General features: G+C 62.6%; 2 protein-coding genes across 6 annotated transcripts in view; one reads left to right on the forward strand and one right to left on the reverse strand.

Annotated features, from left to right (window-relative positions):
- The first annotated feature begins 1,113 nt into the window (after nt 1-1,113).
- On the forward strand, nt 1,114-8,902 carry PEA15 (proliferation and apoptosis adaptor protein 15). Of its 2 annotated transcripts, XM_055334344.1 has the most exons (5): nt 1,129-1,250; nt 2,716-2,787; nt 5,894-6,067; nt 6,668-6,823; nt 6,947-8,902. In XM_055334344.1, exons 2-5 carry the CDS (start codon nt 2,781-2,783, stop codon nt 7,009-7,011), a joined length of 402 nt encoding a protein of 133 aa, XP_055190319.1. In that variant the 5' UTR covers nt 1,129-1,250; nt 2,716-2,780; the 3' UTR covers nt 7,012-8,902. The 2 variants fall into 2 exon arrangements, with proteins under 2 accessions (XP_055190320.1, XP_055190319.1); XM_055334345.1 differs by lacking the exon at nt 2,716-2,787 and having other exon boundaries at nt 1,114-1,250.
- Nucleotides 8,903-9,156: 254 nt separating this feature from the next.
- Nucleotides 9,157-15,946, reverse strand: part of DCAF8 (DDB1 and CUL4 associated factor 8) — a 42,592-nt gene continuing 35,802 nt past the window's right edge. For all 4 annotated transcript variants that reach the window (XM_055333918.1, XM_055333916.1, XM_055333917.1 and 1 more), the window contains 3 exons: nt 12,153-12,272; nt 11,666-11,782; nt 9,157-11,079 (listed from right to left, as the gene is read on the reverse strand). In XM_055333918.1, coding sequence (XP_055189893.1) covers nt 10,963-11,079; nt 11,666-11,782; nt 12,153-12,272 — 354 coding nt within the window. In that variant the 3' untranslated portion in view covers nt 9,157-10,962. The remainder of the gene's footprint in view (nt 11,080-11,665; nt 11,783-12,152; nt 12,273-15,946) is intronic.

Here is a 15,946-nt window from a genome sequence, read left to right on the forward strand (position 1 = left end):
TGGGCCCTGGGCCAACCACGGGCAGCCGGCAGCCCGCACAGCTCAGGGCAAGGCCCCCGCCCATAGCATCCATCTGTGCCACTCCTGACACTCAGGATTTCCGCCTCTCGGGAGAGCCCTGCCCGGGGGGCAGCAGCATGTGCACCCTCCTGGCGAGGGCGCTGGGCACTGGGGGCATACCCGGGAGGGGCAGAGCCAGTGCGAAGCCCCAGCCCCTGTACATGTGTCACTTTGGGTCTCTGGGTCTCAACCATGGCTCAGAGAAATGGCTCGCGGTCCCAGGACACAGCACAGGAGACACACAGCCAGGGCACGGGGTCGCCCTGCTAGCAGAGGGTGGTGATGGGGGAGCAGGGAGGAGGCAGGAGGGGGCCTGTAGGCCAGGAGGGGGGCTCCCCAGCTGGAGGTGGCACAGGCCTCTTCCCAGGGCCCCACGCGCCGGCTGCAGATGGGGCGCAGACTGCTCCCCCGTGTTCCTTCCCTGTTTCAGTGTGGCCGAGACTCTGGGAGGAAAGTCCCCGAGGCCGAGAGGAAGTGAGAGCGCGGCCGGCCGCGGGCCGAGGCAGAGGGGAGGCCGAGCGGAGCGTGGCTTTGCACGGCGGCGTCTATATTTGCAGGCTGAGCTCACCGCTGCTCTTTTCCTCCCAGAAAATCAAATTACATCATGGTGGGGGGAGGCCGGCGGGCGGGATATCTGGGGAAGGTGAGAGGGACACGCGGGCATCACCCCGGGGGAGGGCCCAGGTGGAGGGGAGGGGGCCGCCGCCGCGCTGCCGCGGCCGCTCGGGGGATCCGGGGCCTCGGCCTCCGCCTCCGCCGTCGCTTCCCCGCGCAGGCCGGCGGCCCGGGGCCCGCGGGCGAGGACGGAGAGGACGAGGCCCGCAGCGGGGTCCGCCCCCCGCCCCCCGCCCGCCCGCCGGCCGGCCGCCCGCAGCCCACCCGCGAGCCTTCCAGAACCCCGGCCCCGCCCCCGCGCGGCCCCGCCCCCGCCCGCGCGGCCCCGCCCCCGCCCGCGCAGCCCCGCCCCCGCCCGCCCGCGCAGGCCCCGCCCCGCGCAGGCCCCGCCCCGGTGACGTCACCGGCCGGGCGGGCGGGGCGCGCGCGGGGCTGGGGCTGGGGCTACGGCTCGGGCTCGGCGGGCGGAAGCGGCGGCGGCGGCGGCAGGAGCGGCGGGAGCCGAGCGGAGGCTCCGGACGCTGCCCAGGACCCGGGACGCCGGAGACCGCGCCCTGAGCGCTCAGCCCGAGGCGGTGAGGGCGGGGGCCGGGGAGCGGGGGGCCGGGGATGGGGGAGCGGGGGGCCGGGGATGGGGGCGCGGGGGGCCGGGGATGGGGGCGCGGGCGGGGGCGCGGGGGCCGACCGGGGCACACGCGTACGGGAGCCCGCCGGCACGCGCGCCGACACCCGCCCATGTGACTCGTGCACACACACCGCTTCGCACGCAGCAAATCACCGCCGGCCCCGCGCTACGCATCCCCCTCCCCCACGGCCTCCATGCGCCCGGCCCCGGGCGACCCGCTGCGGGACGGGCGGGGGGGCGGGTCCCGCGGTCCCCCGGGGCGGGATCCGGGGCTGGGATCCGGGGCTGCGATCCGGGATCCGGGATCCAGGGCGGGGATCCGGGGCTGCGATCCGGGGTCCGGGGCCGCGCAGGGCGCTGTGCTGGGCCCGCTGGGCGCCCGGGGCCCCGGAGCGGCCGCTGTCTGCGCCCCGGGGCGGCGGAAGGCCGGAGGAGGGGGCGGGAGGGAATGAGTCTGAGTCAGCCGAGGATGGAGCCCGAGTCGGGGGGAGAGAGAATGAGGGGAATGTGTGCGAGGGACCGGGACGCGGCCGGCGGCGGTCGGGGCGGCCGGGGGCGGGGGGGGGGGGCGGCGGGGGGGGGGCGCGCCCCGGGAGCTCGAGCGGGGAAACGCGCTGAATCTGTGGGTTTTGTGTCTGGGTGAGTCTGGCCCCCGGGCTGTCAGAGCGATTAGCTGTAACTGCTCTTCCCTTTGTGGCTCAGCGCCGCGTCGGGGCCAGTGCCAGGGCCCCCGAGGCCGCCAGAGCCCCCGCGGCCTGCTTCCTCGGCCGCACCTGTGCCCGCCCTGCCCTGGGCGCCCTCCCTGCATGCCCACCCTGTGCCCTCCCTGGGTGCCCACCCCACGTGCCCCCCCTGCATGCCCTCCCTGGGTGCCCACCCCAGCACCCTCGGGGAGGGCCAAGGCCATGCCCCGTAGGCAGACCCTCAGCACCACCTGGGCACAGCCAACCCGCTCAGGCTCCTCCCCACCACAGTGATGATCCCTGTACAGCTGGGAATCTCACTCCTTCCTGATGGGTGTTGGGGTAGGGGCCCTGAGTGTTCAGACACGGACACTGGGGCACAGGCCCCCGAAGTCCTCAGTATTCAGGGCCAGCACCACGTGACATGGGATGGAAGCCCACCGGAGGGAGAGGAGGGAGGAGGAGCTGGATGCAGGGGAGAGACAGGGAGGCCACACAGCAGCAGGCGAGGCCCTCCCCTCCCCCCTCTCCCCCCTTCCCCCCCCACACCAGGAGGCAGCCCCCCCCATCACATGCTCCATGCCCCCACCTGGGTCAAGTCCCACAGGCTCGTCCCAGTGTCCGTGCCGAGGGCTAAGCCTCTTGCTCTCAGGCCACGCTGAACAGTTCGAGGCCCCAGGACCCACCTCCCCTCTGGCGGCTGAGTCTTAGAGCCCCCCGCTTTTGTCACAGGGTGAGGCTGAACGGAAGCTACGGGCAGAGGGAGCAGAGGTCCACGGCGTGTGACACTCAGGATAATGAGGGGTGAACGAGGGGCCCAGGTGGAAACTGAAGTGGGCCCCGTGTGTCCCCCTCCTTGCCTGCCACACCTCCCCGGGCTGGGGCCTCCCTCCCGGCTCCTGGGACACACCCCCACCCGCCACCCAGGCCACCCGGGGCACCCCCGGGCCACAGGTAGCCAGCAGGGGGGCGGTGGCTCCTGAGCCTCGGGCTTTCTTCCCAAGTCAACTGGGGGTTTGGAAGGCGCCGCTAGGGATGATCCGGAAGTGCTGTCGGGACGCCGGCCTTCTCGGGGCGCTGCGCCCCCCGCGGTGGTGTCCCCTTGGCCCGCTGCCCCCAGCGCCCCCCGAGCCCCAGCCGGCCCACCCCGGCTCCCGCCCGAGGACCAGCCCGAGGACCAGCAAGCGGATCCTTGCCCCTCCCCTGCGTCCCGGCGGGTCCCACGTCCGTGGGGCTCCACCTGGGCAGCTGGGGGGCGGCGGAAGGAAGGAAGGAAGGAAGGAAGGAAGGTGCGAGGAAGCAGGGAGCGGAGCGCAGAATGATCGGGAGGGAAGGGGACGGACTTCCTGGCAGCGGCCGGGCCGGTTCCTGCCCGGTATCCTGTCCCAAGAAGGGCCACCGCCCAGGCTGCCGGGTGATCCCGGGAGGGGAGGGGACTCGCCGGGAGCCGGGAGGAAGGTGACGGGGCGGGCTGCCGGGCGCGCAGCCCGCCGCGGCCGCACCAGCCGGGACGAGCGCTGGGGAGTGCGACCTGAGGGCCGCGTGAGGAGGTGCACCTCCCTGCACCCCAGTATTCCCCAGGGGACCGGCCGTGGCCCTGCAGCCGCCAGCCGCCTCCCCGCCCCCTGCGCGGCCCTCCTCACTCACCACTCCCCGCCCCCTCCTGTCCAGTGGTGTCATTGTCCTGAGCGCTGGGGGGCACCCAGAACTGAGGTTGCCATGGCAGCCGCTGAGTCCCGGGCCGCCCCCCAGGGTCTGTCCTTTGCCGCCTCCTGGCCGTTCCCAGGCCTGCCTCCATTCCGCAGGGTCTCCTCCGCCCTCCCCTCCCCTCTGGACGTGGGCCTGTGCCTGCAGACCTTCCGCATGCTCTTCACACACACACACGCACACGCACACGCACGCCCGGGGCTGGCACGTGCACATCCCTGCCCTGACCATGCACCCCCCACCGCACCTGTGCCCCCCCCCGGACCCCACATCCACCGCAGGGTCCCACCCCCGTGCGCCCCCCCACCCCGCTCCTGGGGCCTCCTGGAGTCCGCTGCTCCCCGCGCCCCCAGCCGTGGGTGCCGTGGGTGGCTTGCTCACCACCCTGAGCCCGGCCCGCCCACCTCCCCTGGAAGTCTGTGCTGTAGGATCGGAGCCCGGAGCCTTAACTCTTTCCAGAGATTCGCACACAGTTTCCTTCCCCGGGATCTAGTTACAGCCTCTTCTTCCACGTGAAAACAGGACAGGATGCTCCTCAGCACTGTCCCGATTTCCCCTGAGGGCTTGGTCCCAGGGTCTCCTTGTGGGGGGCACGGTGCCGCCTCCCGAGCCACCCCTTCCTTTGGGGGGCCCCACCCCTGCTGACTCCGCGCATCTGGACCCCTCCCGATCACCCCCCTTCCTGTCCCGGGATTATCAGTGGGTGGGGGCTGGGCTTCAGAGCTGCCGCTGTGACCTAGATTTCAAGGCAAGACGGTTCCTGGTGCTGACAGTCGGCGAGCATTGTTCCCGGCCCCGCCTGGCAGGGCCACCGCTGGGCCCTTCTGTCCCCTTGCACCTGTGAGCGCCTGTTTCTCGTGGGGGTCCTGCCGCCTGGCTCATCGGGCGTCTGCGTCGTGCTGCCTGCCACCCAGAGAGGCTGGTTCGTTCTGGCCCACCGAGGGGGCTGGGAATGGGCACCCCTGGGCCGCCGCCTCGCTGCCTCAGTTTCTCTGCGTCTACACCACACGCCCCCTGCTATGTGCTGCATTCCCATCCCCTTGCCGGGGTGACTGGGGCAGTCCAAGGACGCGGTCCTCCCGCTCCTTGCCGTGGCCCTCCGTCTCGCCAGAGCTGTGATGTCATTTACTTTTTAAAACGCTTTATTTTTCTGATTATAAAAGAAATACATCCTCATTGTGGGGGGAATCAAAGCCCCTTTAAACTTCCCACAAGGGCTTCACGTCTTATCCCACCCGGGGAGCACCTGCAAAGGTCCGACCCTCCTTCCTGTCTCAGTCACACTTTGTGCCTGGGAGGGCACGGAGGGCCTCGAATGTTCCCTCCCTTTCCACCTGAAGGCCTTGGACGAGGCAAGGGGGAAGGCCTAGAGGAAGGCCCGCCCAGCCCCCCGCGGAGGCCATCGTGGGGCACAGCCACGTCGGAACCCCTTCCCCTGCCACCCAGCCGGCCTGGGAACCGGGCAGGAGGCCAGAGGCGGCCGCTTGGTATTCCTGGGCGCGGGGGCTGCGGGCGCAGCACAAAGGCTGGCGGAGGGGGCGGCGCGGAGGCCCGGCGGCCGGCGCGGGAGGCACGGGCTCCTCAAGGCTGGGGTGGCCCCCGCCACCCCCTCCCCGCCCACCCCGGCCCCAGCACTGAATCCGGGAGGACCGTTAGACTAAGCCCCCGGGCATCCGTCCAAAGTGAGTCACCATGAGGTGGTGGGGAGGTGAAGTGAGGGTCCCCCTCGCTGCTGGGGAAACGTGGAGGCTGGAACACAGGCGCCCCCAGTGCCCCAGCACCCTGCCCCGTAAGGGGCCCCGGCCGGGCCAGCCTCTCCCTCGCGGTGGTTTTGGAGTATTTTTTTCTTTCTTTTTTTTGACAGGGGGAGGGGTTGCGGGTGGGTGGGGCGATGGGGGGGCTTGGAGGCTGCGGGTGAGAAAGTCTGGAGCAGGTTGCTATGGTAACCGCCTCCTCAGTCAGGGGAGCTGTTGCCAGGGTTACTCTTGGGGGGAATGAGGAAAAAAGATGGGGGTAAGGAGGTGTGACTGGTCCCTCGAGGCCGCAGCCCGGCCCCCTGCTTCTCCCTGGCTTCTCCCAACGGCCTGGGCCCTCCCCAGCCTCCCCCCCCGCCCCCCGCAGAGTGGAGGTGCTGGTGGGAGGTGCCAGCGAGTCCGCCGCTGGGCACCTCGAGCTCAGCGCCTCCCTTTGTTCCTCCGACCAGTCATGGCCGAGTACGGGACCCTCCTCCAGGACCTGACCAACAACATCACCCTGGAGGACCTGGAGCAGCTCAAGTCGGCCTGCAAGGAGGACATCCCCAGCGAGAAGAGCGAGGAGATCACGACCGGCAGCGCCTGGTTCAGCTTCCTGGAGAGCCACAACAAGCTGGACAAAGGTGGGTGGGGGCCGAGCCACGGGGCCCACGACCCCCCCACCCCCACCCCCATGCACCTGCTGCCCCTGCAGGCGGGCGCAGGGAGGGCAGAGCTGGAGCGAGCGCCCGAGCCAAGCCACAAGTGTCAGAAGTAGAACCGCTCTGGCACTTTCAGAGCCAGGCTCCGGGGAGGGCGGGGGTGAGGGAGCTGCCGGTGAGGAGGCCCCGAAAGGCCAGTGGACCCTGGGGGCGCCCCAGAGGCGGGAGCGTTGGGGTATCTGGAGGATGAGGCCGCCTGCTTTGTTCGCCCGGGGCCCAGGCGACCTGGGAGCGGCTAGGGTAGGGTGGGCCGTGCTGCGGCCGAGGGGCTCTGGGGGGCCTACGGAGCGGGGTGAGTCGCGAGGGCCCAGGGGCAGGGGACGGGGGGCACCGCAGTCCCCGGGGAACGGCGTCGTGGAGGCCAGAGTGGGGCCCTGGCTGGGTCAGGCGGGTGGGGCCACGGCGAGGCCAGCTCCCTGTCGTCCCTGCTGCTCAGCCTGCAGCCCTCGTCCGAGCTGCTGCGGGCCTGGCCTCCCGGCCCCACGGGCCCCACGCGGCTGACCCCATCCCCCGCCCCCCCAGATAACCTCTCGTACATCGAGCACATCTTTGAGATCTCCCGCCGCCCCGACCTCCTCACCATGGTGGTGGACTACAGAACCCGCGTCCTGAAGATCTCGGAGGAGGATGAGCTGGACACCAAGCTCACCCGGATCCCCAGTGCCAAGAAGTACAAAGGTAGGAGCCCCTGCCCCCCCCACGGCGATCCCTGGAGCGCGTGGATTTGGGACCAACAGAAGCGGACGGGTGGGCCTGCCTGCTGTCGCCTTCCGTCCCGCACACGTGCCTTTCTGCCCCCAGACATTATCCGGCAGCCCTCTGAGGAGGAGATCATCAAATTGGCTCCGCCACCGAAGAAAGCCTGAGCGAGGGGGAGGAGAGGAGGAAGGTTGGACCTTCACTGGACCACTCCCTTCCCCCAGCCTCCAGGGGAGGGGCACGGGCAACCCCCCCAGTCTACCCACTTACTAACCCGGTCCTAACCCCCTTATTGTGCGCGTGTGTGTGCGTGTGCGCACGCTCTGGCTGTCTGTCTCTATGTCTAGCTCATCTAGTTCCTCCTCCTTGTGAGGGGATGGGGGTCGGGCTGGGGGGGGCTTCGTTTCCCCACTTTAGGGGGAAGTGGGGGCTATTTCTATGCAAATAGAAATGGGCACATTCCTCCTACTGCCCTTTCCCTCCACGGCTAAAGTGTGGGAGCAGAAAGGACCTGTATTTTCCTACTGAGGAGCCGAGCTGCGGGTAAAGCACGGGCGAGGTGGGTGCATTTAATGAAAAGCAGCGGGAGGGAAGGTGGTCACCCAACCTCCCCCCTCCCCGGAAGGGGGAAAGGAAAGCCGAGTTCGCGCCTGTACCCCGTGCTGGATCAGCTGAGGGAGCTTTTCTAGACGGTCTTCAGGCCGGAGGGCCTGGGCCCCAGCAGGTCCCTTTTTGCTCCCGTCCCGCGGGCCTAGGATGGGTACGAGCCAGGGATCTAATGAGAGCACCACGGGATCCTTTCCTGGCCCCTCAGTACCAGCTTCGCGGAGCACCGAGCGGTAGACGCTCCCCCCCCCCCCAAGGGCCCATGCTGGGAACAGCCCCACCGACCCGACTCGGGGGCGCGGGCAGAGAGGGGCCTCCTTGCCACCCCTTTATTCCTACTCAGACTGTTGCACACACGGACTCGAGACCTAGGGAGGCTGAGCAGTGAGCCCCTGAGGTCTTCACCCCCGCCCCAGCCACAGGGTTCCAGCGTGGGGACTACAGGCCACCTGCCCTCTCTGGGGTCTCCAGCACCCCCAGCTGGAAAGACAGGAAGAAGCTAATTAGGGCCTCTTCCTCCGCACTGACCCCCCCAGTTCAGTCCAGGAGGGGACCTGCTGGCCCGTCTCCCTCAACACCCTGGCGCGTCGGGCTCGTGAATGCCTCCCAGCCAGTCCCCGGACCCCGGCCTCGTCCTGTGCCGACGCCCTCCCCGCCGCCCTGACCGTGCTAACTGTGTGTACATATATACCGACATATATGTATATTAAACCCGCACTGCCATGCCTGCCCTCTCGTGGTGTCGAGCATAACTTCTTGTCTAGGCCCGGGCGGGGCTGGGGGGAGGCCACGGCCAGAGGACTGCCGGTCGAGTCGCTGCGGAGTCCACACGGGAGACCACGGCCACGTGCCACCTCCACAGGCTGGAGCGAGCGCAGTTCCGAGCTTTTCAGCTGAGGGAGCAGGCCGAAGCGGGGGGAGGACCGGCTGCCGGGGAGGGAGAAGCCGACGGGCCGCGGAGCAGCCTGCACGCCCAGCCCAGCCCAGCCGTCCCCTCTGGCCACTGCTGCGGACACCTGCCTTAACACGGACACCTGGAGTACTCCACAGTTTTGCCTTAAAGGACCTCCCCGAGATGCCCCAGCCCTGTCTGCTTCTCCCTCCAGGACCGAGAGGCACTTGTAGAATCGGGAGGGGGGAGCTGAGCACGACTGTCCTTCGGTCAGGATTACGTGATGTGAGAATGTGCGTGAGAGCGAGCGAGAGTGAGAGGGGGAAGAGGAGGAAGGAATAGGAGCCTTCTCTGAGGAGAGGAGGGGGGAGATGGGAGAAGGGAGACAGGGTCATTTCCAGCAGAGTCTAGAAATCTCTCTGTAAGGCAAAAATAACCTAAAAAGACTAACCTGCCCTCCCACCCTGTACGGCTGTGAGATTGTCCCCATCCTGTGCTCCTGTCTGCAGTGTGCACGGCCTTGTTCTAACCCTGGAATAAAGGTGATTGACTGTACTGTACCTGACTGCTTCTAGAATTTCTGTGAAGGTTTCTGGAGCCTCTGGATGACTGGGAAGGGGGGGGTGATACTTAATCCCACTCCCTCACTAGCCTGGAACAGAGGTCAGGAAAACCCCCCTCGTGGTGTCCTTCTCCTCCCCCAGCCCCTACGTAGCCCCCCGCAGCCCCGAGCCTGGAGCCACAGCCCCGCACACCACACCAGCCCATCTTGGGTGAGAGGGCCACACATCACACACAGAACAGCAGTCAGAAAGAAGAAGGAAAAAAAAAGCTTTACTGAGAGAAAATACACAACAAAGTCCAGAGTGCGTGGTTTTCAGGCCACTCCATCGCCCCCCCCAGCAACAGGAACACAGACCACTCGGTCACCACACACCCCCTACCTCGGGGCAAGTGCAGCAGCTCACAGCTGGTCTGACCGTGGCTAAGAAAGGGGCAGAAGGAAGGAGTGTCTGGAATTCCATCCTTTCACTGTTCCCTTCCTCCCTGGCTTATTCTAGTAGAATCAGGCTGCCCCAGGGTGCAGAGTTTCTGGTGGGTGGGGGGGGGGCAAAGAAATAGCAGCACAAGCAATAGGGCAAGAATTCAACTAGGACTTCCGTATCCGTGACCGGTGACGGGACGGGTGTCCAAGCCCCAGCCATCTTCATCCTCCAACGACGTGTCCCTCAATCACAAGATGTCAGAGGCAGACAAGCTCCAGCGGCCGACCCAGGAGGGCCTTCTGTACTTCGCTCTTCCACCGCGCACGCGCGGGGGGGGGGAGGGCTGCTGCGGTGAGGTGGGGGCTTCAAGAATCAAGCAGCTGCCGCTGAGGGCGTGTCCCCGTGTCCCCCGCTGCACACAGCGGGAGAGACCGCCTGCAGTCAGTTCAGTCAGGCGCGAGAGACGCCGGCCTCTGCGGACCAGAGGCCCTGAGACAGCCCCGGAACACCACCGGGAGGAGAGGTGGGAGACCCAAGGCAAAGGACTGAAAGGAGTTTCCGGTTTTCCCAGCCCCGAAGCTGTGGCAGGAAGCAGGGCAGAGCTGAGGACCCTTCCATTCTAGAGCCTCTGAAAGCCCAAGGGGCTTGCCCCAACCTCCAAGGGCCGCGTACAGAGGGCGGGCTGACCCCGGTGTGACCATGAGCTCACGATCTGCTCTAGTCCCTTTATTGCAGTCATAGAGGATATATAGGTATTTAAACGGACAATAATTTTAACGTGATACATCCAAGTTTGACTTGCTTTTTAATATATTTATAGATATAAAATTAGGCCTCTAACAGTGACAGGGCAAGGAGATCGCTGCCACCAAACAACTTTTTCTTAACATTAAGAGAAGAGGTAACACGTCCTTCGGGTTCCTCCTCCGCCTCTGCCCCTCCTCTCCCTCCCCCAGCCTCCCTCACCAGGCCTAGCTGGGGTGACAGGACAACGGAGAGAAGGGCGGGAAGGACACCTCATCAAATGTGAAACACTGTGGGAAGTACAGAGGACGAGCGGATGGGAAGGAAAGTGAAGAGTGTGGGATGGTTAGGGGCTCTAAGGACCTCCCAGAAAAAAAACAGGATCCGGGGTTGGGGTTGTTCAGGGGGGAAAAAAACAATGCAACTGTCACAGACTTTTAAAAAATAAAGAAGAAAAAGGCCAAAAACCTAAACCAAAGAGAGTGGCACTTGTACCGCCCCCACTGTGGCCCATGGGTCCTGAACAGCCAGTCACCCCCACCCCCCACCCGAGAAACAGGGAGATTAAAGAAAAGGAAACCCCATTCCCTACCCCAAACCAGTTAACAAAATAGGCTCCCCCCTCCCAAAAAACAAGGCTTTGGGGAAAGGCCATTTCTGCTGAGCCCTCTGTGCCTCTCCATGCAGCCCACCCCGGGGCCTGCTCCCACTCCGAGCTACTCCGCAGGTTCGCTCCCCCTCTGGTCTTTCTCCTGGGATGTCTGTCTTTTTCATCTAAAGCAAAAAGTCCAAAGTGCGTGTCTGCTGAATGTAAGGGCCTGGGACAGGAAAGGGCTGCCCAGGCAGGATCGGGTTGGCAGCCCCAGCCCGCCCTTCCTGGGTACGAGGCCTCAGGATGGCATGCACTGCACCCGGTCGGGGCCCTCCTCCTCGTCCGAGGTGTCGGAGGAGCTGGGAGACTCGTCGGAGTCCGCATCTGTGGCCCCAACCCCAGGTTCTCGCCAGCGCTGTAGAATGGGAAAGGCTTGTTAGTAATTTCCCTGAACCAGGACAAGCCTGTTAGGTCTTAACTCTAATTCTGATACTCTAGGCCAGGGGTCAGCAGAATGCTTCTGAAGGGGCCAGATGAGGAGTCTTTCAGAGTCCTGGGCCGCTGCTCTGCTGCAACTACTCAGCTCTGCTCTTGCAGCATGAAAGCAGCCACTGACAACATAAATGAATGGGTAGGATTGTGTCTAATAAAACTTTATTTACAAAAGTTGCCAGAGTTCGCCAACCCCTGTCCTAAGCCTCTTCTTCCCCACTAAGGGAAAAAAGGCGGCCACCCCTTCCCCCACATTCCTCCTCAACTCTTTCCCCACCCTCACACCTCTGTCCCCGTGGAGACAGCACTCTCATGCACGGCGACGGGGATCGGAAAGCAGACACCACCCATTCTGCCACACCAGGGCTCTGACGGGGATGGGGGACCATGCAGAGGACACCCAACCCAAGCCACCAGATCCCTTTTAAGGTGGTGAGGAAGTGGGCACTGGAACACTCTCCCCTCCAGAGCGTCACCGCCCTGGGAGCTCACCTCCCCCACCCGCTTACCCGGTGGTGGCGTCTCTGTCTCAGGTGATGCATGAGGAACCAGAGCATGTGGCTATCAAACAGGTCGGTGTGGTGCAAGCTATCTTCATCCCGCTCCCGCTTGTTCTTCTTAATCACCTGGAACCAAAATGGGTGGTGGGAGTGGGCGTGAGCAACGAGTAAGAACCCTGGACCTGACCAGAAAAGACTGGCATTCTATCCCACTGTAAACTTCCTTCAGGATCCGTTAAGCTGAGGAGGTGCTGAATGAGATCAGGGAAGGATGCGCCACGTTTATCCACAGAGAAGGCTGGGAAGCTCTAAACCAGAATGGTTCTTCTGAAGATACCCCAACTGCTCCACCATTTACTAGAAGCACCCCGCCGCCCCCCCCCGAGCCCCCGCGCTGGGACCACTCCCCAAGGGGCAATCAGTGCCTTTAACTGAGCAGCAGTTATCCCTTCCCATGGCAACGAAGACTCAAAATGTAACGCAGTCAGCTACTCACGTCCTTCAGCCCTGTCAGCTCAGTGGAAGTTTCAGCTGTGGGCGCCCAGATCTTGACATCATGGTCAAGGCCACTGGTTGCCAGCACTGGCAGGTGAGGGTGGGGCTCAAGACAGTTCACCTGGTGAGAAGGAAAGGAAAACACAGGCTCAGGGGTGTATGCAAACGGGGCTTAAAAACCACTACTCACCTTGAGCCAAACATATTCCTCAATCAGAGCTGAGGCAGCTGCTGGGAAGGCAGGCCCAACCATCATGAGTGTGGGCCAAGGGCCCTGGGGGTGGAAAAAACACTGGACACAGACTGGGTAGAAGACCAGGCCCATCGCTCATTTCCTAAGTATAGGCAGGGGTGGCCTCACCCTAGACACAGCCCTAGGGGTGGGCGGGTGACTGGCCAAGCTTACTGCTGGCTTCACAAAAAGGCAGTGAGGTCCAGATGACCTCATCCACTCCGGATTCCACAGCTCCAACTTGCCCACGGCTGGAAAAAGAAAAACCTCTCAGTGGCTTTCACCAAATGGCAAATAAAGTTTTAAAAATGAAGAAGAGGGGATCCCTGGGTGGCGCAGCGGTTTGGCGCCTGCCTTTGGCCCAGGGCGCGATCCTGGAGACCCGGGATCGAATCCCACATCGGGCTCCTGGTGCATGGAGCCTGCTTCTCCCTCTGCCTATGTCTCTGCCTCTCTCTCTCTCTCACTGTGTGCCTATCATAAATAAATAAAAAAAAAAAAATAAAAAAAAAAAATAAAAATGAAGAAGAAAGCAACAGCTGCTGCTGAATCCCCAGAAAAGAGTCCAGGGATGATTACATTCCCTTGGCGCTGTTTACTTGAACTGGAGGGTGGCATAGGCTGGGGGGTGATGAGGTGCTGGAGCTCTAGTCTGCTTGAGAACCCTGCACGCCCCAGGGGACAGCACCCTGCAGTGGCCCTGGAAGCCCGACAGGCACTGTGCAGGAAGACAGCGTCCTGGTGCACCCATGGTTTCAGTGTCCGCCACCTCCGGGTACAGTCACTGGGCAAGAGAAATGTACTTGGGCAGACAGGCAGGCCTTCTGGCTTAGGTAGCTTCCTTCTGTCTGGAGGCACCCATGCCCCCTGCTGTCTGACTTGAAAACATCAGCCTTCCAAAGGCCAGGCGGCAGGCAGGGCAGGGCAGGGCCAGGGCAGGGCACTCCCATGGCCACTGGAAGAGCTGGTCCCAGATCCAGCTGCTGAAGCATTTTCAGGCTTTTAGTCAGATGAGGAATGGATAAGAAAGGCACCCGGAAGGAAGAGGGTGTGGTCCTCGCCCTCCTCACCCCCCCCCCATCCCATCCCAATCCCATCCCGCCCTGCAGCTGCCCCGCTGCCCCGTAGGCCAAGAAAACAACCTCTGGCAAAAAGCCTCTTTTATCTTTTACTTCTCTCTGGACCAACTCCTCTCTGCCTGGCCTGCACGCGCAGAGGGAGCAGCTGGGGGGAAACCGGGGCCAGCATGGAAAATAAAACTGACACACAGACTTCCAATTTCTTTGTTCTCCCACTTTACAAGTAAATAAAAATGCTCCAGAAAAAACTGAAGCTAAGCCTGAGCCTAAGAATAAAGCAGAAACCCCATTTCTCCTCTTTTCCTTCTCTCACTCCCCATGTCTGCTCACTGCAAAGTTTATACTGGGGCTCTCTGAGGTAGTGTGGAAGTTTCCGGCATCTGCAGCTCGAGGCGGCATTAGACAGGAACTCCACTGCCTGAGAATACGATCAAAAGATACGTGATAACTCACACATACAACCCTGAACTCATTCATCCACCTCCAGATAATAATAAGCCTTTGCTACCCTTCTACTCTGTTCTAGCTCTGCTCGAGCACGTCAGTAAATCAAAAAGCACAGAGGAGAAACTCCTTGGAACATACGACTAAAGACAAAGTCAAGGGCGCGGGGAGTAAGTCAGTAGCACACGGTACCTGGGTTGGAGCCGCAGGGGGAGCCGACGGAGAGCTTCCGGGCCAGGCCTGCCTTACCCTGTCAGTGACACGCCGGAGCCGAGCTCCAGCCTTAGGAGGACTGGCCTGGGGGATGCAGGGATGGGAAGCGGTCGAGTGCTTCGGGACACTAAGGACTGTCCTCTGACGTCATGCCCCCACCCGTCCCTGAATGGGAACAAACAAAGGACTAGAGTTTGAGCCAAAACCAGAGGCAAGAGACCTGGGCAAGGAGAGGAGAATTTCTAAGATCCCCTCTGGTTCTAATATTCTGCTTTATGATGAGCCGCTATGAATGTGCTTTTGAGGCTGGTGCCTGGAGACACACTACAGGGAAGTCAGGACCAAAAAACAGGCCAAGTGAGGACACACAGATCATCAAGTCACCCAGGGGCACGCAGAAGCTGGCAACCTTGTCTCGGGGTGCAGTCTCTGTATCTCTTGTTGGGGACTCTCACTCTTGTGACTTGTGACCACTGAATCCAGGCTTGAGGCCCACCTGTCCCAGGCAGGTGCCCTCCCCGTTGAGCACCGGGATTAGTCATCCAACTCTGATACTGGCTGCAGTGAAAGCACAGTGGCCTGCAGAGCAGTCTGGGAGAACGGACAAGTGCTGGCCTGGGGGAGGGCATTCAGCCCCGCATCTCTGGAACGGGACGCAAGACAGTTTATGATCTAGAAAGGATTCACTGGCCCCTCCTGACTTCCTTCTGACTCCACGCCTACTGCAGAATTCTCATGAAGACTCCGAGGTTTTCGTATGTTCGTTGCAGATGACAGAAGAGGGCTTATGGCAGAGCAGGACGTGAGGCAGGCAACAGTGAGACAAGCCTTCATGATCTAAACTCCTCTCCACATACATTTAGGCCACAGAAGCCTTGGATGTGTACTGGCCCCAGGTCCCCCAAATTTAGACAAAACCAGAAAAAATCTGAAATAACTTCCCACAAGGGGAAGAGACACACAAGAAAAGGGAGCCTGACGGCAAGGACCCATTTTAAATTATACCAGCACTCTCGGGACAAGCCTCATGACGAGGTGGCTGGGCTCTCTGCAACCGCCCAGAGCTTAGATGGAATGAAACGGAAGAGAAACCAAGCTGTCTCAGCCACTCCCCTTCGAGGCCCTTAACCAGACGGCCTCGGGGAATCGGTACAAGGCAGTCTCCCACACTGCCTCTCTTCAGATCTTCTGCAGCCCAAAACCCTTACCATAGGAAGCCACTCAACTCCCTTCCTGATACTGGGTCTCAAAAACAGAAAAAAATATATGCTTAGCTAGATCCATCTTGGAAGCTGACCACGCTTCACCCCCCATTCAGGATCCTCGTGCTTCCTCTCTGCCCTCCCTCTGGGAAGGCAGTCCAGAACTCCAAGGAGAGACAGATTGTGATGTGATCATGGGCTGCATAGCAGGCTGCTCAGTCATTTAAAAAAAAAAATTTTTTTTGCTGTATTTGCGCTGTCCCTATTAGCTCCTAGGGGAGCTAGCTTGTATCCACTGACCCAGGATGTAGTCAAGATCACTACTTAGCTACTCTTAAGGGATGAGGCATGAGGCATGGAGACGTCTTTTGCATAGTGCAGGATGGAGCGCCCCCAACTCCAATGGTTTTCTCTAGGAAAGGGGCACGCCTAGGGATCCCTTATTCAAGCCGGAGGTGGTTCTTCTCAATAAACCACACGTTAGAGGGGCAGAAGACCGAAAGAGGAAGAAAGGATTCCACCAAAACCTCAGTACCCCAGACTATAGTACTGCCTTTAATTTAGCTGGCTAGACCCCTAAGACCTGGCACCATGTTGCCACGGTAAGTTCAGTGGCCCTGCCGAA

The sequence above is a fragment of the Nyctereutes procyonoides genome, unplaced genomic scaffold (assembly GCF_905146905.1).
Source record: "Nyctereutes procyonoides isolate TBG_1078 unplaced genomic scaffold, NYPRO_anot_genome, whole genome shotgun sequence".
NCBI lineage: Eukaryota > Metazoa > Chordata > Mammalia > Carnivora > Canidae > Nyctereutes > Nyctereutes procyonoides.